The sequence below is a fragment of the Emydura macquarii genome, unplaced genomic scaffold (genome assembly GCF_026122565.2).
Source record: "Emydura macquarii macquarii isolate MOO-44397 ecotype Brisbane River unplaced genomic scaffold, CSIRO-AGI_Emac_v2 contig_2897, whole genome shotgun sequence".
Classification (NCBI taxonomy): Eukaryota; Metazoa; Chordata; order Testudines; family Chelidae; genus Emydura; species Emydura macquarii.
The window spans coordinates 60433614-60461505 of NW_027133034.1; the positions used below are offsets into that span (position 1 = coordinate 60433614).

Consider the following 27892-nt stretch of genomic DNA (forward strand, 5'->3'; position numbering starts at 1 on the left):
GTTAATTCTTTTAAACAGGGTGGAATTCTTATATTGTATATTAGTCCACAAAATTGGCATATGATTGTTTTGTTTTTGAAACATTATGCAAGAAGGATTTATTGATAAAACAATTAACACTACTGGTTTGGAAAGCTGATTATCAATGTGCACAGGAAAAAAAACAGATGATGAACATTGTGATTAATTGGAGAACACAGGAAAGGATCATCCACTATTAGAATTTTTGTCCTAGAGACTGAAAGGTCTAAGGATCAGCCCAAGAGAGGGAAATCAGGCATTGGGTTTGGAAACATAGATCTTCCTTCTTTAGAAGAGTTTCTAACTCATTGCTTTCATTGTAATGTGCTGTGTAAGCAACTGTATTGTAAATTGCAACCTTTACCTTTCAATAAAGCAGTAAATTAAAAACCCACAACAATTGTGAGCTAGCAATACAGTGTATGTAACACTGAAATACTCAGACTGTTTGTTTACATACTAAGTGATAGTTCTCTGAGGTAGGGGTTTTAAGTCGAGTAACAATTTGTTTTGTTTTTTCCTTGTTTTACTTTTTTATTCTATAAAATAAGCCACCATTTATGAATTACAGACTGACAGCTGACGCAAATCCTGTCCCATGCCAAAGAATGTCTTAGTCTACTTAAACACACCTGCCAACTATATTAGTCATTATTGCTAAATTTAACATGAAAAATAAAAGGAGATTAAGCAATGTTAAGGTATGGTGCAAACTGACAAAAGCCTGAAAAAGTTAAGGATGAAACTCTTTCATGTGTCAGTTTGCGCCTACATAATGCAGCACATATACTTGAGGTTAGCCATTTCTTGCAATGTCTGTAAAACCTCTGCACAATGGAGCACATGCAGAACAGAGTTCCAGCCTCAGCTTTGTATTTCCTGGTTTGTATCCATTTGTGTAACAAATGTCATGCTTAACCTCTCAGCTGCTGCCTGGACTTAATGGACATCCACCTTCAGTTTTTGCTGCTACAAGAAGGATACCTGGAATGAAAGGTTGTCCAGGGGGTAGGCCACTGGATGGGAATTGAATTGACTTGAAAGATCTGTCGCTTTACCCGTGATCTGCTGTATGATGTTGGGCAAGTCATTTTACCTCTCTGAACTCTGTTTCCCTTCCTATTCTTTGTCTGTCTTGCCCATTTAGACAGCAAGCTCTTTGGGGTAGGGACTGTCTTTTACAATGTGTTTTGTACCATGCCTATCTCTATGGGGCTCTGATAATGGCTGGGGCTTCTAGTTCCAATTGTAATAAAAATAATAAACGTTAGTTCCCATGGAGAAATGGTGGAAATAAAAGGAGGTTATCCCCTTCTTCCATGGTCCTAAACCAGATAGATCAGACTGCATCACATTCAACTCGAAGCACTGTGTCCAGCAGCTGTGCCATTTGTGTTTGTTTATATTATAGGAATCCCCAAAGATGCCAATCATGATCTGGACTACTTTGTGCTGATCACTATTACAATTTCTTACTTTTTTTTTAAATCTCCCCCAAAGAACCCATATTTTAAAGACAGGATGTTAGCAGTGGGTGCAGCACACAACAAAGGGGACTGGACTAGAAGACCACTTGAGATCTCTTCGAGTCCTATGATTTTATACTTCTATGTTTCTTACTGGGCTACAAGTCTTTAGCTGCTTCTAGTTCTGCACAGAATGGAGGCAACCTAGAAGTCAGGACTAGTAGTAATGTTGTTGTTCTGAGGAAACTTTAAGTGTCTTTGTAATTAGATAACAAATTTTATATTCCACACACAATTCATGCAAAACTTCAATTAAATTCAATAGCCTTGATTTTCATTTGTGCTCAGGTAACTATTGCCAAAGTGGTATACATTGCTATTGCCAAAAGCAGTGTAATCAGGCCTTTGTGTAAATGGAAATCAGGTCTAATGGGATTTTTGCCTGAGTGAGGACTCAGGATTGGGCCTTCTGACTATAAAATTAATTGAGATGGGAAATAATTGCATTTAGTTATATGACAAACTGTGATGTTTTCATGCTATTGTACCTTAATGAATTAGACTTCCTCCAACAAATTAATTTTGCAGAAAAGATAAGATTTATGCTTTTTTTGAATTAAAAAAAGTCTTAAGATAATGGGTTTTAAAAAAACTTGATTTTTCTCAACATTTATGGTACCTGCAACCTGAATGGATGGGTCTTTCCTCTCTAAGGATAATTTGACATCTCTGTATTGAAGAGACAAGGTGGGTGAGATATTATATCAGCTCCACCTAGAGCCAGTAGAAGCAAATTGCACTATTTCCATTGATACCCCCTATGTTGTAGGGGTTTATTCCGTGCTGCAAAAACTTACTGCAGATTGAAAACTGGAAGACCATGTTTTTAGCATATAGGTGAAATATTTTTATTTTGCAAATCAGTAGTAGTTTTGTTAAATTAATTGAGTCACTAAAATGCCTTTTCTGTTTAACTCTGAAGAAACTTCAGTTTAAAAATACCCTGGATTGATTCCTCAAATGTGCCAAATAAGCATGGAGGACAACAGAAGCTGTCTGTATCTCCCTGATCTTTAGATCAGTTTTGCGCTAGCCCCATCCCCAGAGAAATTTAAAGCAGCCTCAGGGCAGCTTAAAACTACACCTGCTTGTGGCAGGCCCCATGGGCCATTACAACAGGCAGTGCACGACATGAACCGAGAGCAATTCACAGAGACCGGAGTGGGATCAAAGATCTGACTCTACCTGTGTCAAGTGAAAGCCCACAATCCAATTGATTCTAAGCTGTTATAAATGGATGTTATAAGAGTTGCTCTTTAACTTTAATAAAACTGCTTTCAAAAATACAATGGTTATTGAGACGCAAACAATGTGTGTGTAATGTATTGTACAAAGGAAAAACTCCAACCTGCCTATTGATCAGCCAGCTCCAGGTGTGGGGAATATGCTCACACCTGGGCTCTAGTGTCTGGCCTGGTCAGGGTGCAGGGCCTCAGGGGAAAGAGGAGGAGCAGGGCGGGTGGGCCTCCAGGAGAGAGGAGAGGGAGCAGGGATGAGGCCCGAGTTTGGCGCTTAGGCGGGGCCCCCAAATTGGCTGGGGCTCCTGGGCATGAGACCTGTTGGCTTGTACCACCACTGTTTAGGTGCTCTGAGAACACCAGGGCCCATAGGCACGTGCCTACTATGCCTAATTGGAAATCTGGCCTTGGACCTCAAACCACTTTATAAAGGTGCATGAGCAGCCACATCCCTATTTGATACACAGGGAACATGGGTCTCAGAAAATTTAAGGCCAAAGGGCTCAGACTGAGGTGCCTCAAGTTAGGAAGCTAAATTGCCTGCCTTTGAGAGGTACTGAGCATTCACAGTTTTCACTGACTTCAAGAATGAAAGGATGGGAGGAGGGCGGAGGAAGGAGCAATAGCAATGGGAAAGGTATCTTTTCTTGGTAGAGAATCCTGACTGTTTAAATGTGGTAATGGCTGTCTGCCTATCGGAACTGTCTCTCTATCTCTTGGGCAGTCAGAGGAGGCCTGGAATTGCTCACCTAACCTACCTGTAATTGCAGGAAGTGTGTGTATGTGGGGCAAACTTCTCTCAAATCCTCAGGCAGAAGGAAATGCCCAATGGAAAATATAGGTTGAATAATGCAAAGGAAGGCATTTTTTAGTGAATTTTATGCCTGTGTCAGCAGGTGCTCAGCCCTTACTGCCATTCTAAAAACAAAACACTTTTTGTTTCAAAATTCAGTTACGGTTCCTAAGCAACAACATTGTACTTAACTGTCACATTGTTTACAAACCCCCACGCACTTAAAACAGGGAAATGAGTATTAAGTCTTACCATATTCATCAATAAACAAATACTTTTTTCTGACCAAGTACAAATAAATCCATATTTCACAACAGCCCTAACTCTAATCTATGGATTTTTTTCTATGTGGTGGGTGGTTTGTAAATGGGTAATATTTTATCATGCTTTCTCATTTGCTGTCCAGTGGGCATGAGAACTTTTTGTAAAACTCCTAAATCCACTATTATCTAAATTTCTATTTCTATTCTAAATTTCTCCTTAAAAATCACACCCGGTGCCTACACTTAACAACGACTAGAAAACTGGTGTGCTGTGATCACGGCTTAGTATACCAGTCATAATCATCTCACTGTTACCCTGGGCTTCCCCTCTCTGCTTTTTGTGTCCACTGCTTTTCTCTTGTCCTATATTTAACTGGAAGCTCCCTGGGCATATTTTCATTATATGGGGGTAGAGTGGTTAGCATTACGGGTACCTGATTGGAGTCTATAGTCAAATGTTATCATTTATCAACCGACAATGGATGTTTGGCAATGTATTTAGTTTTAGTTTAGTATTTGGTTTGTTGAGAATGAAATTCTATATGTAGTTTAATAGGAACGTGCATAAATATATATATATCCTTGGGAAATTTTGTTACAACTGTGGCCTTGCATTTGAGGCAGATGAATGTATATCATTAATGTATACATATTTAGTTTTTGTTTCTTCTTCCAAAGGGTTTTTATTGCATTTATATTTTGAGATGACGGTTCAATGAACATTATTTATTTTGGATTGCTCTTACCATTGTTGTGTTGTGATGAAATACATATTTTCAAAATCTTAAAATAGCAAAGAAAAGTAGGATCAAGTTAGGCTAAAGCTAAGCACTTTTGAAAATCCGACACATTACATTTTAATAGATCATAATTCAACTTGACAAACAAAGGCCAGTAATATTACTTTAGGTTTTTACTGAATTTCAGCTTGAAATTCACTGAAGAAAGTGCTCACAAAAGACCAAATTGTGAACCTCTTGCTCACGCTGTGGACCACTTCCTCACACGACAAGTCCCATTCCATTCATTTTAAATGAGGCTACTAAGGTAAATAACTGCCCACTAGTTTGTGCAAGAGATTCACAATCTGGTCCAAAATGACAATTTCATATACATAATAGCTGTTAATTCTTGCCTGGTTATTGCATATTCGTGTAGTATTCATCTACCATATTGGTGGTGGCACATGCTGTAATGCCTACCAGTATTTACAACTGTCCAATTATTCTGCCTTGTAACATTATATGACAATGTTTATTGAAAGATATTATTGTAAGAGGAATTCATATTCAGTTAAACGACCATCTGAAGTGTTGCAAATGGAACCTTTTGTGGGTTAAAGGCTTACAAAACCTACTGTATTTGTTTTTAAATTAAGCATTTGAAACAGCCTTAAGTGACTCAGACTCTTTGCATTTCACAAATTGTGGGATTATGAAATGACACTTTTGAAATAACTTAAGGAGAAAGTATATTGTACTTGTATTATGTGGTATTCATTTAAGCATTACCGAAAGCTAAAGTGTTAGCAAACGTTCTCCTCCATGACCTTGCTTTCTCAGTGCCTCACTCTAGGAGTTGTGTGTACAGCCATGCACCCATAAAACTAGAGCTGGTTGTGAAACTGGGATTTTTTTCCTGCAAAAAAATTAAAGAAAAATTTCCTTTAAAAAATATTTCCCATCAGAACAGTCCAGCCTTTCTATAGGAAGCTTAGATAATAAGAGAAAATATCTCCCCTGCTCCACTTTTCCAAATGGTGCACCAGGCGAGGAGCATCTTTGGCACCCCCCTCCATTTGTTAAATGTTTAAATACCTTATTCTTTATTGCATTTGTAGCCCATTTCATGACTTTGATGCACAATTTGCATACATGATTTATCCCTGTCATCTAAGATGATACGTTTGCACACCAGGGTCTGTAAATCTATATTTATTCATTATATTCATGAATCCACATATGGAATGCCTGAAACATTTTACTTAAGACAGTCTATTTTCCCTTTGGTTGCTAACAACAAAAACAGCACCCTGAGCCTGGTGCCCTCAAGCCCAGCACCCCACGCAGTCGCCTGGGTCTCTTGTCCCTAAATCCGGCCCTGGTGGTAGTGGCTCATCTGTGTTATTCAATACATACACTTTGGTCTTGTCCCTGAAACTGCTCCCATAAATGAGAATATTCCCACTGAGTTCAATTCAAATCGGAGAGACTTGTTTATGTGGTGTGTTTAATGCTGTTGGACTGCAGTGTTTCTAACACTGCTCTCCATATAGGATACACAAAACATTAATGACATATCCTTTTTTTAACAAAATATCCATCCGTTTGTTACAGCTGTAGAGATATCACATATAGTGTAGTGCTTGCAAAGTGACATCACACTAGTGACAGCACAGATTATGTCAATAAGAGCCCACATAGATTTCCATGGAAATCAATATATCAAAGATTAATTAGGTGACTAGGACCATTTCGTAGGAGGAGAGGGGTGCACTTGTCTGTGCCCCTGATTTTTGGAGTGAAACACACATCCGTGTCCCCTGGTGCCTCCATTTTAGAGACTAGCCAGGCCTGTCTCTGAGTGATGCCAGCTTTGCATCCAAGGCAGACCAAGACTCCTGCTTCCAAAGGGAAAACGGGTGTTTGCTAAAAATGTGGCATAAAATATTTCTTTGGTTCGTCATTTAATTTCATGCCCTTTTCCTTGGTCTGTCCCGCACGCCCCAGAAGTTTGGCATAAAACGAAAGGTGGGGAGGGGTGGAAGGAAAGGAAGAAAGAGGCCCAAGAAACATCGGATTAAAGCAGGCGTTTGGCTTTCGACTCCTCTGCTCTGTAGCTGCAGGCTCGGGCTGGGCGATTCAGTCTTGGCGCCTGCAGCTGGGATGGCTTGTTGCCGCCGAGCGATCCGCAGCGCTGCCACTCGGCGGCAGCTAAGGCGCCCGAGGATGTGGTTGGGGCGGCGGCAGGCTGGGATGGGGGCAGGGCAACTCTACCAAGCCCGTTAGGGGGACTGGCGAGCCAAGCCCCGCTTCTTTGCCCGCCATCGGTGGCAGCAGGGATCCCCGCGAACCTTGGCGCTGCTGCCAGCAGCCCCGCCCGCCCAGCACCACTGCAGACAATGGGGAGGCTCGAGCCGCCCAGCCACCGCGGGCCCGGGAGCAGGCGCCTCCAGGGAGGGAAGGAGCGAGGGAGGGAGCGGGCAGCCCCGCCGCCTGCCAGCGTTCCGCGCCCTCAGCTTTCCAAAGAAGGGAATCCCCTCCAGTCACAGAGCCGGGCGGCCAATCAGCTGCCGGAACAGGGGATTCCCGCGTCGCCTGCCGCGTGTGCGGTCTGTTTAAATGGCAGGCCGGTCCCTCTGGGAGATCTCATCGGGGACAGGCAGGAGGAGAGTGGGGAGGAGCGGAGCCGACAGGAGAAGCGCTGGGGAGGCACGGGGTAGACAGGGGTGGGGGGTGGGGCTGGAGGGCAGAATGTAGGGCAGGCAGAAGGCGCAGGGGCGATCAAAGGACCATGGGGAGTAGAAACCAGAAGGGTGGCTGTTAGGGGCATCTAGCCCATCCTTCTCTCCTCGAGGAAGGGCAAAGAGCCAGGTTGGCTCAAGACACTGGAGTCCCACAAGTCGGCGATATTTATTCGCATGGGTGCACATAGGTTAATAGAGCGACATTAGAAACAAGCAGCTTTTAAGGTAGATAATCGTGGCAGGAGCTTATCCTCAGAGATGGAATGGAAGTTAGAAAGATCTGCTTCTAAGAAGGTCAAGACAGATGAAGACATGTTGTGGGTAAATGTCACTTGTTTTTCTCTTTAGCCTAACGCACCAGTGCTTTGCTGGAGTCACTTAAAGTCATGTATCTTCTCACAGTTACATATTACAGTAATTGTGGAACAAGTCATATAGATCATGCTCTTTTCTTACTCAGGCAAAACTTATGAAGGCAGCTGAGAGTTTTATCTTAGCACGAGTGCGGCAGGGCTATCGACGTCAATAATTTTGCTGCAAGAGGGGGATGGACTTCAGGATTTGATCTTCCACAAACGTCTGGTTTGATGCGACCAGTGATTTAGACTGGGGATAAATGTTGTTGTGCAAATGATACTTGAAAATGTAATAGTATTGTTTGTACTTCTGTATTTTTTTAAGGAGAAAGTCATGAAAACACTTGGGAAAGACCTTAAACATATCAGAAAACAAGGCTTACAGAAGCTCACTAAGGTAAGTACACATACAGCCATATTATATATATATATAGGCAGTCATTTGTTTTCCTTCTTTGTGTGAATTGTACCTTCAGAACGAAAGTTCTGCTTTGTATACTTTTAGGGACAGGGAGGAAGGGACAGAAAAAGTAGCAAATCTGAATAATTTTGAAGACAAAAAAAGTTGAGATTTTTTTCCTGTGTTATTGGAGTCACTACAAATGAAGCTGTGGAAAAATGTACATAAGATACTCAAGTGGCAAAGTGCCAGTGATATAGTGAAAACTTCAGAAGTAAATCCTGAAATTCTTTCTTCATGGGGGTAATGGGGACTGATTACTGAATAAAAGCTACTTGATCTGGTTGAAATGGGTACAGGCACATGTTCAGACAGCATCACCAGCCAGCTGGCACATACTTGTGTGGTTGCATGGTAAGGAACAAAAGAAACAATGAAGAGTGAGAACATAATGGATAGATGTAAACTTATAGTTTATTATTTGTTAATCACCAACAGTGTGTTTGGCAATGTACAAGATGAAAAATACAGACAGCCCCTTGCCTCAAATGTTTACAATGTAAATCTGGTGAATTACTTTAGTAGAATCCTAGATGAGATTCAGGTACACTTAGAGATGGGAGTAATGTAAAAGAAGACTTTTAGACTGGAAATTTTAGAGCAGAAAATGAGAAGCGTGCATTAAAGTCAGACTATAGTACAGAAGTGTTGTAACTGACATACGAGTATATTCCTTTACTGTTAACATTCATACAAGAAGGCACAGTGCTAGACTGAACCTGTTGTATAGCTAAACTATAGAAAGCTGTCTGTGGGACAAAACAAATGGTCAAGAAGCACTGATTGAGCACAAGGATGTGACAGTTTGGCAGTGCATTGCTAGCTGGCTGTTGAGTACTTGATATATGGACAGTTGCTAGCTGCACTCCAGATTGCTGCATTCAAAAGCATCATGGAAGTCATGGAAATGACACCCTCTTGTGGACTGTGATGGAGAACAGGTGCATATTCACCACTTCATTCATCTGGCTGCTGCCTAGTGGTGGCAACTGCACAAGTAATTGTTTATATTGATTTTTTTATGTGTGGCGAATTCAGAAGTATTGCAAGATGAAATTCTTTTTTAATAGTATAAAAGCCTGGTTTTGAAAAGCAAAGAAAGAGGCCCACAGTCTGTCCTTATATACATTTATGCAATCCCTTTGCATTAGAACATCAGAACATAAGAATAGCCATACTGGATCAGATCAGTGGTCAATCTAGCCCAGTATCCTGTCTTCCAACAGTGGCCAATGCCAGGTACTTCAGAGGGAATGAATAGAACAGGTAATCATCAAGTGAGCCAATCCATCCACCATTCCCAGCCTCTGGCAAGCAGCAATCACTGCCTATCCTGGCTAATAGCCATTGATGGAGCTATCCTTCATGAATTTAATTAGTTCTTTTTTGAAATCCGACATAATCAGCCTTCACAACCTCCTCTGGCAAGCAGTACCACAGATTGACAGTGCACTGTGTGAAGAAACACTTCCTTTTGTTTGTTTTAAACCTGCTGCCTATTAATTTCACTTGGTGACCCCTAGTTTTTGTGTTCTGAGAAGGAGTAAATAACACTTCCTTTTTTTATTTTCTCCACACTGGTCATGATTTTTTAGACCTCTATTATGTCCCCCCCTTAGTCATTTCTTTTCCAAGCTGAAAAGTCTCAGTCGTATTAAGCTCTCCTCATATGGAGACTATGAGTAACATCCATGCAGCTTGCTACCCATACAAGTCCTAAGATCCAAACTTACTATTAAACATTGTGAAGGTGAATTTTTACCTGCAAAATCCATTTTCCTCATTAAGGGCCTGATACAAAGCCCACTGACGTCAATGAGACTATTCACATGCTTAAAGTTAGCCACATGCTTAAATGCCTTGCTGAATCAGGGTCTGAGCTAGAATTGCTACAAAAAAGGGCAGAATTTGGCTTGATTCTGGTGTAAGCTACAATAGTGTTAGTCAGGAGTAATTCCAATTAAGTCAGTGGAGTTACACCACTGTAAAACAGGTATGAATGACAAGAGAATCTAGTTTAACGCTTTCTGAAGTTTTTGGTTGACAATTTAGGGCCTGATTCAGGTACTTTACACTGCTTTGCACTGTTATAACTCCATTGACTTCCTTGGAATTAGTCCATATTTCCAGCAATGTAACTAAGATCAGAATCATGCCCTTGATATTTATTGCATCTAAGTATTTATATTTTGGGTTGAAATACATAGAGTTAATTTTGAAAGAGATTAGCAACATTGAAATTAGATGGAAAATGGAGTGATTGCTTAAATGGACCTTTAACTTTTCCACCACTCTACTTTGCAAAGTTTCTGTTATGAGTAAAATTCAGTCACAGAGTCCTTAAAATAGGAAATATGTTGCCTTGCTTAGACTCCCCGTGTCTGGTAGGCAGTGTACTGTTATCTGGCTGCTTTGTGTGAATCTAGCAGTCTCTACTACACTGTCACCCGCTGCAGGGCCAGCTCCCTGTTATTTTGATGAGATGAAGTAGGAAGGCATCAGGACACCAACTTTCGAGAACATTGGTGGTAACTGTATCTGTGTGCTGGGAAGGCAGTGTATTGTTAGCTGGTTGATAATCTGACATCAGCTAATTTACAGCTGCTATCTTATTGCACATACTGTGATCATCCAACTGCAACAAACCTAGTTTTGCATAGTGCATCTTTTTATTTTTCTGCTATAAAGGGTACAATAAAAATAGTTAAACTAATATTTACTATTATCACTATTTCACACACTCTTGTTATCCAAAGTACAGAGAGAAAACTTTAGCTTAGCTTTTATAAAGCTTCTTAATTTTGATCAGCATTTAGATACCAATGTGATAGGAGGCCTTATAAATACTCAAGACAGATAACAGAATTCAAACCATCGCAAACAATAACAAATGAACTGACAAGCTTTCTTATAATAAGACAAGCAATGACTTTCCTAAATCCTTTTCTTTGAAATTGTCTTGATGTTTTATATAGATTGTGTCAATACATTAATAGAACATTAGGCAAAAATTACATTTTTTTCAATGAGCTGATGGTGTTTAAACAGATAGAGTTTAAAAACTAACAAACCCAAAATGTTCGATCAAATGTTCCACCAAATACCCCAAAAATATATCCTAGTGTCATCATGACATTTCCACCATTGTATTATGGGGGGCAAGGGTGAAAGAGAGTCTTGAAAATGTTTCCCCTCTTCTTCAAATGCCTTCAAATTTGTCAACATCTTTGTGGTCCTGAAGTACTAAAAATGACGTGTGTAGTGTTTTCTAGGGGTTCTCACCAGTTCCACAGAGAGAAGAACTCTAAACTGAATGTTATGCTCCTGTATAATGAAGATGATAACATGAAAAAAATCAGTCATTTTAACACATGTATCTAATATGCTGTCTACAATCAACACATTACCACTTTGCAAGTATCTGCCTCATACTGAATATCGCTTATTTTTTTCCCTATCCCTATATTAATTCCCCTTGATGGGTACAATTCCACTAGGTTCTGAAAACCTCTCAGTTCCCACTGACTTTTGTGGGTGTAGAACGTGCTCAGAAAATTGCAGGGACTGGTCCCTTTATCCTTTTGTATAATTTCTCTATTCTCAGTGAATTTTGCAACATCTAATGTAGCATTACTTGTCAATATTATTAATGTACAGTTTACTCCCCTTCTGGATCATTAATTCAGATGCTCAGGAAAACTGGGGTTATTGTCTTCTGCAGCACGCTTATTGGATACCTCCCTCAGATCAATGCACTGCTATTTATCATTCACATTGTTAGGCACACCATCAGTTTTCATTTCAAGGGAAATGGGTCCTAGCCAGCTAATTTAAATTAATTTTTAAATAGGAGAACATTGACATAAAAATAAAAACTCTAAAGTTTGTTTCTTGATAGGAGTATTTCAATATTAGCTTAAGGCATCTATCACCATGGTGGCTAACTGCTGGTGTTCATTTGGTGATATCCATGCCTTGTATCTAGGCAGTTCTTATTTGCGAGTTGAAAAACACTATTTCATTATATGAGCTCCCCAGATAAGCCAAGTATCATGTGGCCCATTCTTACAAACTCTCCAGGTGAAGACTTCCCCATGAAGGCAGCACGTGTGTATATATTGCAGCATTTAGGCCCATAATAGAACTTTTTTGTGTGTGTGTGTGCAGATTAGGCAGTGTATTGTTAGTTAGCTGTTGTTCACATACCAGCAACTAACTACACTTCCACATTAGCACATGATCTTGCATCAATATTTAGACAAGTGGATAACAAATAGGTTATTATAAACCTCTCTCTGTAAAAATAGTGGGCCAGATCCTCAGCGGACATAAACGTGTTGATATAGCTCCATTGATTTCAGTGGGGCTAAGTCAAATGATATCAGTTGGTAAGGTGGCTTATAGATATTGTAGTTTGTTTGACATTAGGAGTTAATATGTTTGGGTCTGATCCTACAAAATGTTACTTATATGAATAATCACATTGACATAATAGAGACTACTTGCATATATGAGTAGTGCTTTCAGGTTTTGGTTCCATATGCAATGTGCATTTCTTACAATATTACGTAATGTAACTTCATAAACATAAAATATTCTGGGATGAGATCAAAAGATTCCTAAGGGGACCAGAGAGTTCTGGAATTGTTTGGCTTTGATTGACACTACTTCTGTTGGTCTTTTGAGATCAGAACATCCAGCGGAGAGGAGGTGAGGTACTCCACCTCAAATCAGATTGGTTGAAATGTATTTGGAAAATTTGTATTCCTGGTGGCTCTTTGGGAAGGAAAGCAGTTCCTGGTTAAACCATTCCTGCTGTAGATTATGGGGAAGAAATGAAGATCTGTGGAAATGGGTAATTGTTTGATTTTCAAGATACCACCAGACATAGTTGAAGGACTCAGGACACAAATTTCAAAGTCTACAGTCAGTGAAGACAATGGGCTAAACCTTGTTCACTTTACTCATGAGAGCAGTCTTAACTGAAATTAATGGGACTACTCCTATGACTCAAATGAACAGGATGACTCAGTTTCTAGTCTGTTTATAGATTAAATAGTATAAGGACAAATTGGCTTTTATGTTATTTATTATAGATGAATATAGATAGTTAAGAGTGTTCTAATTTGCTTTTTATTCATTGTGTTTACTAAGCCTGTGCAGATCTGTTTATTAAAGAACCTTTTCCTTTTACTCATGAGACTGGTAACCTTTAGTTATAAGGAGAAAGTGGTTAGCTTAACAGTGATCTGCCCTCAATATTACACTATAAATTATCCTTCTGTGGTAAATCATTAATACAAGCTCAAGAATGTTTATAAGGAAGAGTAGTTGAGTAAATCTCTTAGAAAAACACAAACCTTGTAATTGGGTAGATTCAGATAGCTATGACAAAACAACATACAGAAGTGGAAGATTTAATTAGTGCACAACTCTGCAGAATATTCAGATATTTCAAATTGTGACCAAATAGTGAAGATGGCATTCAAAAGTGTTCTTTCAGACAAGAGTTGAAAGTAAAAACATTTCAGCAAACAGTCAGTTAAGTAAATCTGTACAGCCACAATATCCCAAGCTATTTCTAAGCATCATTAAAGACTTTTAGGCTTAATGCAAACCCAGTGAGTTAGAGATGACAGCATAACTCATGAGGCAGAACTAGAGCTATTTATAAGCAAAGCCACAATCAAGTCCAGTTGTCTGTTACCCCTCTCTCCTGGATACTCCAAAACTAAAAAGTGTATTACACTGTTAATCTTTCATATTTTACTTAGAAACTGGACTGAGATTACCAATTCAGTTCACACAATGTTCTGCAAAACTGTGAAATAAGACCGGCACAGATTTTCAAAACGATTTCACTGAACGGTGCCTATAACATTTTTGTATCTGCCTTTTGCATTGAGAGAACCGCCACCTGAACACACAAATAGAGCATGGCAAAGCAGCTAGTTGTGCATTTGAGTATAGTTAAATGTTTCCACAAAATGTTCAAGTATAAAACACGTAGGTAGCCATGGAACAAAACATATGTAACAAAACTCACTGTCCCAAAGCACCTGTTCATGACATAGTGGTGCATTGCAACAGGTTTGCCTCAGTTTTCTTTTCGTCTTCCATGACTCTGCCCAGCCTCCAGTGGTGTCTGGGCTGCTTCAGTGATTTAACCTTTCAATTAAAACACCTTTAGTCCCTTTCAGGGATACCAATATCCACAAGCCTTACACAGGGTCCATGTAGTAGGTTCATGCAGGGCATGTGCTTCTAAAGACCACTTGCAGACTTTGGCTTTGTGCACTCACCAGTGCTCTTTATTTACAGGTTGTCACCCCACCCCTCACCATCTATCAATACACAGTCTAACAGCCCCAAGGGCCTCACTACTTCAACCCTTGTTCAAGGGAAGCTCACCCTTCTGCCCACTGCCTTCCTGGGAGCCTTTATAGAGCCTGGCTAACAAGCCCAGCAGCTGTTCCTCATTGGCCCGCTCCATGCAGGCTTACTCAGCTGGCTCCAATTCCCCTCAATTAGGGCTCCAGTACTATTTGAGCTCCAGGGTGTGGGCGGGTAACAAGCATCACAGTTTAATCATACATTATGTGAAAAAGTGTTTCCTTTTGTTGGCTTTGAATTTCTGGCCTTTTCATTTTATTGACTGTCCCCTTGTTCTTGTGTTATGAAAAAGGAGACAGAATTCCCAATCTACCTTCTTTGTACTATTCATTATTGTATATAATTTTATCATGTTCCTTCTTAGTCATCTCAGTTCGAAGGGAAACAATCTCACTGTTTTCAATCTTTCTTCATATGAGAGCTTTTCCATGCACTTGCTCATTCTTCTCTCAATCCCCCCTAATAGACTTCAAAAATACCCCCAAACATTTGAAAGTTTGGAAAAGCACAATTAATATCTTCTCCCCTGCCCAGCTCATCCATATGTTATCAGGCCATGGGACTAGGACACAACAGTATTCCTGCCTGTTCCCCTCCCTAGCAGAGAGAACCTGCTATCTGATACTAACTGTGTGAATATCTGGCCTACTTTGTTTGCATGAAATAAACAGGCACAAAAATATAATGGTTCTATAATATAATATGTTTTTGATAGTTCCCTGAGAATGGCAGTGGAATTGAACAACCAGTTTGATTCAACTACAAAATTATATTAAAATAAACTTATGGCTTTCACTTAGACACAGGAAAATGACAGAAATTCACAGTTAAGGATTCAAGTCCCAATCCTGCTTCCATTGAAGTCAATAATAAAACTATTGACTTGAATGGGAGCAGAATTACACCTTCTTTTCCAACATAGGTTTACAATGAACACCAATCTCAACTGCACCCAGTTGGACTGCAGTCTGGCACCTATGTTCAGGTGGGAAGATTGAGAGTTCCAGTGTAACAGCAGGAATTGAGCTCATGCCCCATGCAGAAGCTACAGTGCAAAAGTATAGGGGTGTCTTGTACTCCTCCAGCAGCTGTTATCCCAATGAAACCTTAAGCAGACATCTTTACTGCTTGTCTCTAGTGGAAGATATAAACCCCCAGGTATTTTTGAAAAGGCTTGTGGATAACTCCAGTACTGTGGGCAACATCACGGGGCAACATCCTCCTTCTCAATGAAACAAAATGGTTTTAGTAGCTAAAGCTACTCATTAATGATTGCTGTTTACTTGTATCTACATTGCACAAACAGAACAAAGGCCAAATTCATCCCTCTTTGGACCAGCTTGATCCCATGTACGTTGGGGGATTCATTCCTAGTGTTTCCAGTGTTGCTGTCCCTCCAGGATTCTGGCATTGGGAACAGCTTTACCTTCCACTTCCAGTTTTGGCCATGTCCCTTCCCTTCCCAGCAATGCCTTCCTTTGACTTGGGGGCTCCTCAGTGAAGCCACAGCCTCCAACCAGATTCAGTTTCAAGATCCTCATAGTTCTTTCCCTACCACCAATGGTGAGAAAGTGTGAATACTTTACTAATCTTGGTTTGAGAATGTCACACATAATCAGCCATGCTTATTCATCATTACACTTTAGCTGTTTCAGATGTGATATTTACTATAGCACATCAGCTCTTAGAATTATTCTAGTAATTTATCCTTCTTTGTCTCAAATGGTAAAATACAGACACGATGCCTGAGGAATCCCTAGTTGCAATCTAGGTTTGCCGAGCTCCAAATAAAATAGGGGTTAATCTTATCATCACTTCAGTGTTAGATTCTGCAGAATGCTCTCAGCATGTATGACTGCACAGTGTCATAGAATATTTTGTGAAATGTATCAATATACACACAATGTCAGCTAGGAGCCATTTTGTAAGTTTTCTCTTTTTTAATAAACAATCTTCATAGAACTATCTATTTACAATTTTTTTAACACTTAGTTTGTAATTTTCACAATTCATCAACCTTCCTCTGTTAATGTTGCAAAGCTGATCTTTTCAGTGGCATTCAGTTTTAACTACTCTGATATGATGCTTCTGGATTGACACATTGGCCCTAAAGTAATTCACTCACAGACGTTTCATGTTTGGCAACCAAATATAAAAAAACCCTAACACTTGTTACCAGTAGCTGGGAAACAAAGCTCTTGGCTTGATAAATTATTCAGCTTCATATTCACACAAAGCCTCTGTCTTTTTTTTTAAAATCATCTTCATGTTGCAATATTAACCATTGGTAGCAGTGTGAACTTACAGAGAACATTAGCAACTTTATTCCAAATTAAGGACCTGATCCTGTAAAGTGCTGAGTGCCTGGCTATTCCCATTGACTTTATTGACACTCAGCAAGTCACGGGATTGGCCCTATATTAGCTGTCAGAATTATTGTCATTACTGCCATTAAAATCAAAGAGAAATTAAAACACTTGATGGTCTAGCTTCTAGCATCATTTAACAGGAATGTATTAAGATTGTCTATACATGCGGTAAAATGGATTCACAGACTAAATGGCCTTTTCAGAGATCTTCTTTCTTTTTCATGATGATCTGCCTGATCAGGGATGCTACTTCTGGCTTGATGCTTTCTATGGGCTCTTCAGGTCTCCAAAATTTCACAACTTGACCTTCTGGGCTGACAAGATACTTCCAGAAATTCCACCTAGGTTCTTTCTTTGAAGAATCTGCAGAAAAGGCATCAGATAATTTTAACGGCCTCAAATACTGATATCCTTGCAATTGCTTAGCCAGAGAGTAGTTCTTTAATAGTCTTTTGAAAGAAAGAAAGAAAGAAAGAAAGAAAGAAAACCTCCCATTCTGTGTTAAGTCTCAAGATATGGACTTTTGGATGGTTCTGTTGATCTAAAATGGTGAAATGAAAGAATTTTTTTCCTCTCTTTGAAGTAGTTTAAGAGCTAAATGCTCTTCTCTATTTCCTGGAGACGATGACATAGAAGCGTGCTGTCACTGCCATGGTTAAATTTTTTATCCATACCCTGCAGATGTCCCTCAATAGGGACTCCATAGTATTTCCAGCTCTGTGGGCTGGCAGGGGGCAGGTGGGTACAGGAGATAGGGATATTGGGGGTGATGGTGGGGATTAATTTCTATTTGATTCTACCCCCTCAGTCTCATGGGACAGAGCCTCAGTCACAGGGTAATCTGTAGTTCCTGATAGAGGAGGTTTCTGGGGATAACTGGCTGCTAGGAAACACCTGGCAGCATAGCTCCCACAGGTAGCTGCAGTGCCTTTGCCATGTTCCTGGAGACCCTCACAGATCTTGCAGGTTTCGTTGGTGGAGCCCCTAGCCCTTTCTTGGGGGAACCCATACCCTGATGGAAGAATTTAAAGAAAACTGTGAGTTCAAAATTGTCACTTCTACAGGGGAATAAGCCAGGTAGTAGAAACCGGGCCCTACAGTAATTTATTAAAAATAGGCTTAGCAGAATTTGATTTCATTTATCATTCCGATAGATAAAATCAATGTTTATTTTTAAGTGGTTTTTTTCAATTTTCATCAGTTGAAATTTTCACAGTTGTACAAAATTATGTGTTTTAAGCATTTTTTTCCTATTTTTATCAATCTACATTTTTACAGTTGCGGGAACGTAGGGGAGGTATCAGACAATGGAAGGTCAGACAGTATTTATTTAATGATGGAAGACATTGAGATTAAAAAAGTTAAAGCTTCATAACTGTTAAAACACAAATTCTCACATTGCATGTCAAAATATACAAAGTAAATATCCTTAAATCAACTCTAATAAGTTCTCAAGCTGCACTTTTTTTACTTTGCTTATCTGTTAATTTCAAATAGTATCTACGGAAATATGTTTTCATTGTTTGTCTATTTGCATACTGTGAAATAGATGTTTATTGACATTTACAGATAAAAATCTAAACTTTCCAAGCCTAATAGAAAGCTATGGGTACAAGCCTGCTACTAAACCGTATTAAGAATTTCCATAGCCTTAACAGGACTTTTCCATGCTACGGGATGTGGGATATGTTTCATGCCATGTGGATCCTTTTCTGTTTAATAATTGTATCTTAATTTAATTGTTATATCTAGGATCAAGCTAAACTGCACACAGTGCAAGTCAGAAGAGTGGGTCTCGAGGTGGTATAAACTCACCACCGCTCTCCCTTGATTTTGGAGCCACTGAATGGAGGGCTAGACTCCCAGTGTAAGTTAGAGCAGCTTGATGGCTGCTCTAATTTAAAACAGCTGCAATAGCTTCCATGATCGAAAACTACTGATGGGGGTCAATGGGCCTTAAGAGTGTCCTACTCCTAAGCACAACCCCTTCGCACTAGCCAAGCCCCTCTTTTGCTGTTACATTGGGCTCAAGGAGTGATATGGCATAACAGTCTCTGCACCATCTCTATGTGATCCTCCTTGCACTAGGAAATTGCTCTGGGGCTGAATATGCTAGTTGTATGGTCCGAATCAGCTGGTGGTGTAGTGCAAAGGTGTCCCACTATGGCTGAGAATTTGACCCATAAAGAATTAAATGTATAGGAGAGTGAAAATATGATCGCCTTTGGGCAGAAGCTGCACAATGAGCTCCTCTGAGGCTGGGCACTGCAGAAAGGAACCCTATCTTTAAAAGTACTTCGCTGGCTTCCATCACCATAGCACTCCATGGTCTTTCATGATCATGGCACCCTGTGAGGCTAGGAAACATTGCTATCTCTGTTTCGCAGATGAGGAACTGAGGGTAAGTGACTTACTCAAAGTCACAGAGGAAAACTGTGGCAAAGCATGGAATTGAATGTATCTCTCCCAAGTTATAGGCTAGTTCCCTAACCACTGGACCATCCTTCCTCCATTATATAAAAGTTCAGTGTAACCAAAGACCTGATCCAAAGCACATTGAAGGCAGTGGGGTGTCTTTTCAACTGGCTTCATTGAGCTTTGAGTTAAGCCCTAAGTAAATACAGCCTCATTCTTATTTGTGAGAATACAGGGCCCAACTCCATAACCCCTACTCATGTGGGTAGTTCCAGTGGCTTCTCACATGAGTGAGGCATAGTTGTGTGAGTAGGTTTTGCAGATTGGATTCCAAAGTTTACAAAATGAATTAATGTAGACCAGTGATTATTTCCTACTGGGCATGCATAACTTGCATCTGAGTCAATAAGATATATATGTCAGGTAAGAGGGGAATTTGCTGATCTACATGTTTGTATTAACTGTTGAAGTATTAAGAAATATAAGACAATAATGGTAATATTTCTCTATTAAATTCTCTAAGAACAGTTGTAGCTAATACAGTGTTTTGAGCAACTTTTCAAATAAAATATTTTTCTAATGTCAATAAAAATAGACAACAACAGTTAAATCAGGCCATTACATGTTTGCTTTAAAAATAATATTTCAAAAAGCAGGTAACATATTGGAGAAGACGAATCTCATATACATTTGAAAAGATTTGGCTTAACATTTTAGAAACTTTTGATTAATTCCTAGCAGATGGAAACTGAGATATCTTCTGCCCCTGTTCCTTCTCCACTCTTCCCTCCCATACATTTACTTTTCTGTTCTTCTGCCTTTTTTCTGTTCTTCCCTTATTTTAGGGGGGAAATTAATAAAATATAAATGAAAAAAATATTGTAGTTAGATGCAGCATAATATATAAGAGGCAAATATTTACCTATCAGAAATTTAAATGCAGGTTCTTTTTCAGATCCTAGAATCTTAATTTTGTGGAAAATGGGGAAAGTTGCTCCATAGTTTCCCTTGACAAAAGATTCTATTTCCTGGCTTGAGCTAGGCTCCGATTCTCCAAACTGATTGCACGGAAAGGCCAGCACAGTGAAGTGGGATGGACCAAACTCTCTGTGTAATTCCTGCAGCGCGATGTAATTTTTGTCTGTGTGCTGGCAGTAACTGGCCACGTTTACAACCAAAGACGCCTTCAGAGAAATATAAGGTGGAACATTTAGAAAGAAACTGCAAGTTTATAAATTACTTCAAGTTTTAAAGATATAACTTCCAATAGTACAATCTCTCCTCTTTGCATACTATATGTGACCATCTGAGCATAATCTCATTAAAAATAGTAAGAATATCAGAAGCTGAAAGCATGAACTCTTTGAGACACATTCTTTTAATAAAAAATCATTAGATCCTTGGAAAGGATCAAATGTTTTTTAATTACAGTTTTGTTTTAAAACACACACACGCACAAAGTCAGATGTTTAAGGCTTGTGCATAATAAATAGTCTTACATTATATTTTTTTAGATCAGCCTCTAAAATATAATAACAATTTGCTGACATTCTCAGCTACTGTGATTAAAATACATTAGTTCCATTGTTAGAGCATTTCAGTTATAATAACAAATCATATTAAATGACCATTTTACATGATTTATTGTCACTAAACTTTTATGCTTAAAATATAGCAAGTTAAAATTAATCTGTACTGGTAGCTTAGTTAAACATTGAAGGAATGGGAAATTAAGCAAACATCTCTATCTTCCCATAATGCTACAGTGTATTTACCATATGTAAATTGAATATATCACTTGTTGTCTAATGATTTAGTAAACAAAGAAATAATGCTTTGAAGATGCAACTTACTTTGCCTCTGTATTTCTCCAGAGAAATGATCCTCCCTTTGGAATCCTTCACTTCAAAAGAATAAAAATCTTTGATTTTAGGTTTTAAGAATTTGAGCTGCAACAGGCAGAGCATCACTGTACACAAAACCATCGACAGGAAAACGACAAACACCCTAGCTTTGGGCACTGAACATTTTAAAGGATAAGTTGTGAGAGGCTCCATTTTGGAGAATTTTGAGGGAAGCCTCAGCAGGCCTAGAATGTGAGGAGGAGCTGAAACATGAAACCTATGCAGGACAAAAAGGACCAGCTGCCTGTTTTGCCTCAAACTTAGCAGAAATGTTTCAGGGTTTGAAAGCTGCTGCTGCATCCCCAATACATAAACCAATATGAAACACTAGTTTGGTAATACACATAAATGTCTCTCAGTGAGATAGAGATAAATTAAAACTCTGTGCCAATTACACAAAAAAACCCAATAGTTCCTCTTAACTGACCCACACATATAGACACAGAGAGCTTGTTCTCCTGTCATCTACATTAATTTTACCCTCCCTTTAATGTCATTGACTTCAAAGGAGTTGAAGCCTGAGACAAGCCCATTGAAATCAATTAACTTATTTTCATTTAACCAAAAAGGGGAATTATCAGAATGGGTGGTATGTGCACTGTCCCCTTTGGAGAGGCTAGCCCCCTGCCCCACCCTTCCACCTGAGGCCCCTTCTACCTGGCCTTCCCCCCACTCAGCCCTTTCTGCCCCCATTCCTCCCTTCCCCCCTGCTTTTGCTGGCCAGTGCCTGAAGCAGCCCCGAATTCCAGCTGGTGCCCAGAGTAGTCCTGAATCCTGGCTGGCCTGTGGTGCCTGGAGCAGCCCTGAACCCCGGCCAGCACCCAGCGTAGCCCCATATCCCAGCCAGTGCTTGTTGCAGCCCTGAACCTTGTCTGGCCCGCTGGTGCTCGGCGCAGCCCTGGCCGGCCTGCTAGCCCCAAACCCCGGGGAGCAAAAGGAGCAACATGGCCTGTGGTTTGGGGACTTGGGGAATGGGCTTAGCTTCCCCTGGCCTGTTATACCCACCTCCCATGATTATTACCATCATTAATACCATCTAAAAGACTATTGAACTGAGGGATGTCCATATACAACTTTAAAGTGAAAGGGAATAAGGGATATATTTAAAATCCTTAATTAGTACTTTACATTTCAAATGCTTTTGTTTTTTTTCCTTTTCTGTATGTTTAATGAATGGTTAAAAAGATTTTTAATGATGTTTGTCATGGCACTAAACAGACTGAGGTCTCTGTCCAAAATCCTGAATGCTTTTTAACTGTTCAGTGTTGTGCAGTGATAGGATCATATCAAATGGGCTCTCTGAGCCCATTTTTTCCATTGAATTTAACACAACAGGTCTCAGTGAGCTTTGGGTCCTATTGACTTCAATGGGTTTTGATCAGGACATTACTCCATATTTACCTTTGAGAGAGAGCCAAGCTCCAACCATTTTTTTGGAGGGTGGATGGGAAGTGAGGAAAGCTAGCACAGAAGATGGGTGTATTTTTGCTACTGTGTATTTGTCTTCTTATTCAGACTGAGATAGAGGACTGGAGAAGAAGAAGGGAATGCGTAATAAAGAAGTGAAGTTGCTGTAGGTTTAGAATCCCAAATATAGGCAGGGGAATTCCAGGGGGCTCCTATAGAAAAATGTGAAAGATGCTCTACAAGTATTTTAATGACACAAATTTGACACCCTCCCACTTTGCCTTTATTTTATTTTTTTTATAAGTCTTCCTTGGTGTCAAGTGACTGAGCCATTTTGGATCACACCTGTCAATTCCCAATGCCTGAACTGACATTTTTGAAGGCAGCATGTTGTATCTTTGACAAAAGTTGCAATTACTGGATTATCTTTTCTTTGTTCCTCCATCGCCTCTGACCTCATGTCCCACAAATTGCCTGTCCCCTCTCCTCTTCTTTCTCTCTTCTCTCTCATCTCCCCATTTTCTTTCTCCTTTGCACACTCCCATTTTCAGCCTTCTTGAAACTATCATTTGTCTTTCACCTCACTCCAGCTTCCAATCTTCCCTTACTCCCCTGCCAGTCCTTAAATTCCATTCAAAATGTATTCCTTTCTTGGTCATTTCTCACCTCTCCATCTGCCTGTCTCTCTAATTCTCGCAAAAAACTTGCTACATCACCTGCTCAAGATGCTGCAGCTATTTGTGAAGGGATGATCAGAATGTTACACAGTGCTCCAGGAGTGAAATCGTGGCCCCACTGAAGTCAATGGGAGTTATGCCATTGGCTTAAGTGGGCAAGAATTTCATCCCCAGTGAGGGCATAACATGGATTTAGATAAGAGCATAATAGTAATTCCAGTATTTTCTATTATATTTTTTATACAGCTACACATCTGAGTTGCTGTTTTTGAGTGCCACTACACAATGAACATGTTTACATCAAGCTGTTGAGATGACATGAGATCTTTTCATGAAAGATTACAATTTACTTTGCATTTGTTGACACTGATTTTCATCTGCAATTGTGCTACTCATTCACTTAGCTTTATTAGGCCCCTCTGAATTTACTCACAGAATTCCCTAGTTTTAGCTATTTTAAATAATTTTGTATCGTTTGAATTTTTTGCACAGTTAGCTCCTTTATTTTCCAGATTATTAATGAATATGTAAAACACCAGTCACAGTACAGATCCATATGGTACCCAACTGAAAAGCCTGTGCCCTATGAAAAATTGACCATTTATTCTTAGACCATTTTATTTTCTATTTTTAGCTTGTTTTTGATCTATGCGAGGACTTTACCTTTCATCCTGCAGCTACTTAGTTCCTTAAGAGTCTCTTGTGAAGGTCTTTGTCAAAGGTATTTTGAAAGGCTAAATAAATTGTTATCTTGTTCTCTTTCATCTACTATTTTGATGACATGCTCAAAGAATTCTAGTAGATCAGAGAGGTGTGATTTTCCTTTACATAAGCTATGCTGGTTTCACCTTATCCTCTCATGTTCTTCTAGGTGTTCTGTAACTATTTTTATGTATTATTCAATAAATTTAACTGGGACTGAAGTGAGGCTGATAGGTCTGTAATAACCAGAATCATATATGGCACCTATGTAAAGGAGAGATACAGTATTTGCATACTTTTGTTAACAGTGTAGCCTTTTCTTTTTTATGTTCCTTCCGAACCTTTGGATGAATCTTATCTGGTCCTGTTAACTGTTTTGAAACTTATCATGCCTGTTTCTCTAGAAATGCCTCATCTTTATTGCCTAAAAAGGGAAGAGATCTCCCCAACGTTCTCTATAGTGAAAACTAATGAAATGAAATCATTTGCTTTCTCTGTAATGTCCTTATCCTCCTTTGCTGCTCCTTCTTGATCCTGATAGTCCAGTGGACCCTGGCCATTTGCCATGGGGAGGTGGCACTACCTTCCCAAGTGCATCCTATCATATACCCTGCAGATTTAAGTTTTGCTGCAGCTGCTCAGCAGTTAGCTCGTTGCCTGCTTCTGATATCTCAAAGGAAAGGACGGGAAGATGCAAAATCTACTCTGATGTGGAGAGAAGCTGCCGGACCAGTGCTGCATTAATTTTGCCTGAGCACAGCTGGAGAGACAATCACCCTGTCTTATCTGCTCCTGTGGCAGCTGTGTTTCCTCCTCAGAGTTACAAGAGCAGATAAGACAGGGAGATGCTGTAACAATCCACTCCTCCCACAGTTTGGAAAACAATTCTGCAAGCATACTGGGAGGTATGCAGGGGCACAGGATCAATTTGCTGGGGTCAGTGGAGTAGAATCAATTTGATATGGGGAAAGGCTCAGGGGACAGGCTCAATCAACTGCGGTGTGAGAGGGAAGGTGCAGATGGCATGATCAATTTGCTGGGGCAGCTGGTGTGAAGCAGAGGGTCACAGGATTAATAAACTAGGAATATTGGGGAATAGAATATTTTTGTGAGGGAATATGCAGTTAGCTGGGGTGGAGGGAAGGTGTGAGGGCTAAGGATGAATTAACTGGAGTTGGTTGTGGGGACAAAGGATGGTGGTTGACTGGAGGTGCTTACAGGGCAACAAATGGATTGTGTGGTGGATTGAGGGGATCACAGAGGATGGCTGGTGGGAGGTAGAGGCAGAGATTGGGTCAAGTGGGGACACAGTATGCATTGACTGAAATTAGGGTGTGGTGGGAAGGATTGTGGTCTGATAATTGACTGGGTAGGTGTGATGGAAGGGCAGAGGATGGACTGGGACAGAGTTCATTGGGAAGGTGGGATGGAGAGGCAGGGGACAGAGTGTGGACAGAGGCTTGGGATGATGGACTTGGAAGGGGGAAGAATGGATTCGGGCAGGTGGATGTTTGATAGACAGGGAGACAAAGTGTGGACTGAAGGGTTGTGGTGTGCAGAGGGTAGATTTTGGCAGAGGCTGGACTGATGGGGCATGTGAAGAATGAGAAGGAAATGAAGCAGGGACATGAAATATATGGGAACCCCAAATATAAGAGAGGAAAAATGTCAGGGAGTCTTTGAGAGAGCGAGTGAACAGAATGGGGGAATGGGAAGGCAGAACATGAGTGGATAGGAGGGGCCTGGAGTGAAGAGACCATGGGACAGTAAACAGGGAAAAGAGAGCAGGGGGAACAAATGTTAATATAACATGGAAGGAGTGAGGAAAGAGCTGTCAGTGAGGGCTAAGAGTGAAAGCTGTGAGGAAGTGAGGACAGGCATGAGAACAATAAAAGGGGAAAGTTTGGGGAAGGTGGAATCCAAAATGTTAGGGAAGGAGAAACAGGGGGAAGAAAGTAAACAGTTAAGACAAAACAGGCAAACGAAGAGAGACAGGGAAGAAAGACAAGTGAATAAAGAGATCTGAGGAAGAATTAAAAACAAGGGGCCATGGTAATTTCCCCATTGTTATAGTTTAACAGAAGGATTGAGAGTAAAACATTAAGTGAAATCTATTTATGTGTGTGGCTCCTCTTGGTGTGTGGGTAAATGGAGCTTGGGAGTGCTGGCCAGGAGCAGGTGTTCCAGCAGCGTGTATGGAGCAGGGGGTCATGTGCGTCATTGAAAACAAACAAAATTACAATCAAAAGGAAACATATAAAACCAATGTTGACTTAAGAAAAGTTTGAATTTGGCTTTTGAGTCTAGGAAATCCATGAAGGAGTTTGAGGCCCAGGGTACAAAGTTGATGTCTTAAGTAATCACTTATTTCTGACAGGTGATGTTTGAGTTCCAGATAAATAGCAAGGAGGCTTACTGGGGTTTGCCTTGCTTGGTTACTATTATTACTAAAATCTTGTTCTAAAACTCTCTAAAATGCAGGAAATCACATCTGAAATTTTAAAAATGTCTAGGGGAGGAGTTCTAGATTCTTTCTTTTAAATGTTGTTGCTTGCCTATTCTCCCCTCAGCTTCCCCATTCTTGTTTGCATAGCTCATATGTGAGTGCAGCCACAGGGTCTCTCATAGTTTCCTGCTTCTAATATAGTGAGGGACTTTCTTGGAGCAAAGGAGGTCTAGGGGTTCTGGGTGCTAGCCTAGAACTTGGGTGGCAGATTTAATTACCTGCTCTATCACAGACCACCTGTATCAACTTGAGCAAGTCATTTAGCTTCTCTGTGCCTCAGTTCCCCAACTGTGAAATGGGAGTAATAGTTCTGCCCTCCCTCGCAATGCTAAATAAGTTAACGAGTGTGAGGAGCTCAGATACATTCTTATATGGTCCCCATTACTGTAGTAAGATAGATGTTCTTTGTTACTATGTCTTTGACTAATTGCTCTTCAAAGTCCCTCTTAGTCTTACTCATTCCCACCTTATATTTTACCTGTCATAGTTTATGCTTCTATCTGTGGACTTTCCTTGGGTTAGATTTCCATTTTTTGTAGGATAATTGTTTGACTTGAAAAACCTCCGTACCTTGCCATTTAACCATACTTTTTTATTTTGCCGACTGCGTCCTTTTGTGTTTAGTGCTATCTGTATCTTCTCTGACTCTGTAGTTTCCACGCAGAGTTTAAGGATTTTAATTTCCTTATTTCAGATTTTTTTAAAGTAACATAATCACTTTTAAAATCTCCCTGCTGAAAATTAAATACGAGTGCTAGGTTTTGGTACTATCTTTTCCCACAAGGGTGTTGAACTTAATTATACTGTGGTTGCTATTACTTGGTAGCTCAATTATAGTTATACCCTGAACCAACACCTGTGTGTTAGTACCATGATGAGGGTAGCTGCTCCTCTTCTATGCTCCAGAACTAGTTGATCCTGGCAAGCTATGCTTCAGTGACTCAAGAGGGTGCATAGCAATTTCAGGTCAGACTGTTAAGAAGCAGGGCACAAACCCCAGATTGGTTGTGAGTTCTATACTTAAATTTCACCTGCCAATTATCAGGTGTAAATGCCTCAATTGCTATAAGAGCCTTAACAGGGAGTCACAGATATATCTTGCCACCCAGGTAAGCTTTGCTTTGTAGTAGATGGTCCCTCGCAACAATATACAAGTTATGCCCAGTTCCAAAAGGTCGATCATTTATCCCAAGTCAACTGCACCTTAGATCTCACACCAAAAACAATATTTGTAGCCAATAATCTAGCTAAAGGTTTATTAGGTAGGAAAAGGAAATAAGAGTTATTCATAAGGTTAAAGCAGATAAACCTACAAATGAGTTAATCCTAAGTTTCAAAAGGTAATAGAAGCTTCTATAATGAGCAAGTTCTATATGTCCCCTAGGGTAACCCAGGC

The 27892-nt window shown here is 40.0% G+C and overlaps 2 protein-coding genes and 1 long non-coding RNA gene across 4 annotated transcripts in view; 1 reads left to right on the forward strand and 2 right to left on the reverse strand.

The window, feature by feature from the left end:
- Positions 1–7565: 7565 nt before the first annotated feature.
- The window catches only part of CDC20B (cell division cycle 20B), a 48327-nt gene continuing 28000 nt past the window's right edge, over positions 7566–27892 (forward strand). Inside the window, exons 1-2 of the mRNA XM_067568770.1 lie at positions 7566–7628; positions 7989–8060. Of these exons, the coding sequence (XP_067424871.1) occupies positions 7566–7628; positions 7989–8060 (135 nt within the window). The remainder of the gene's footprint in view (positions 7629–7988; positions 8061–27892) is intronic.
- On the reverse strand, positions 10774–14509 carry LOC137166869 (uncharacterized). Its single transcript, XR_010923851.1, has 2 exons — positions 14170–14509; positions 10774–11447 (listed from the first exon to the last, which is right to left on the reverse strand). It is a non-coding gene; the product is annotated as an uncharacterized lncRNA (long non-coding RNA).
- Positions 16459–21357, reverse strand: GPX8 (glutathione peroxidase 8 (putative)). Of its 2 annotated transcripts, XM_067568612.1 has the most exons (3): positions 21154–21357; positions 20223–20484; positions 16459–17248 (listed from the first exon to the last, which is right to left on the reverse strand). In XM_067568612.1, exons 1-3 carry the CDS (start codon positions 21355–21357, stop codon positions 17085–17087), a joined length of 630 nt encoding a protein of 209 aa, XP_067424713.1. In that variant the 3' UTR covers positions 16459–17084. The 2 variants fall into 2 exon arrangements, with proteins under 2 accessions (XP_067424713.1, XP_067424715.1); XM_067568614.1 differs by lacking the exon at positions 20223–20484 and having other exon boundaries at positions 17088–17248.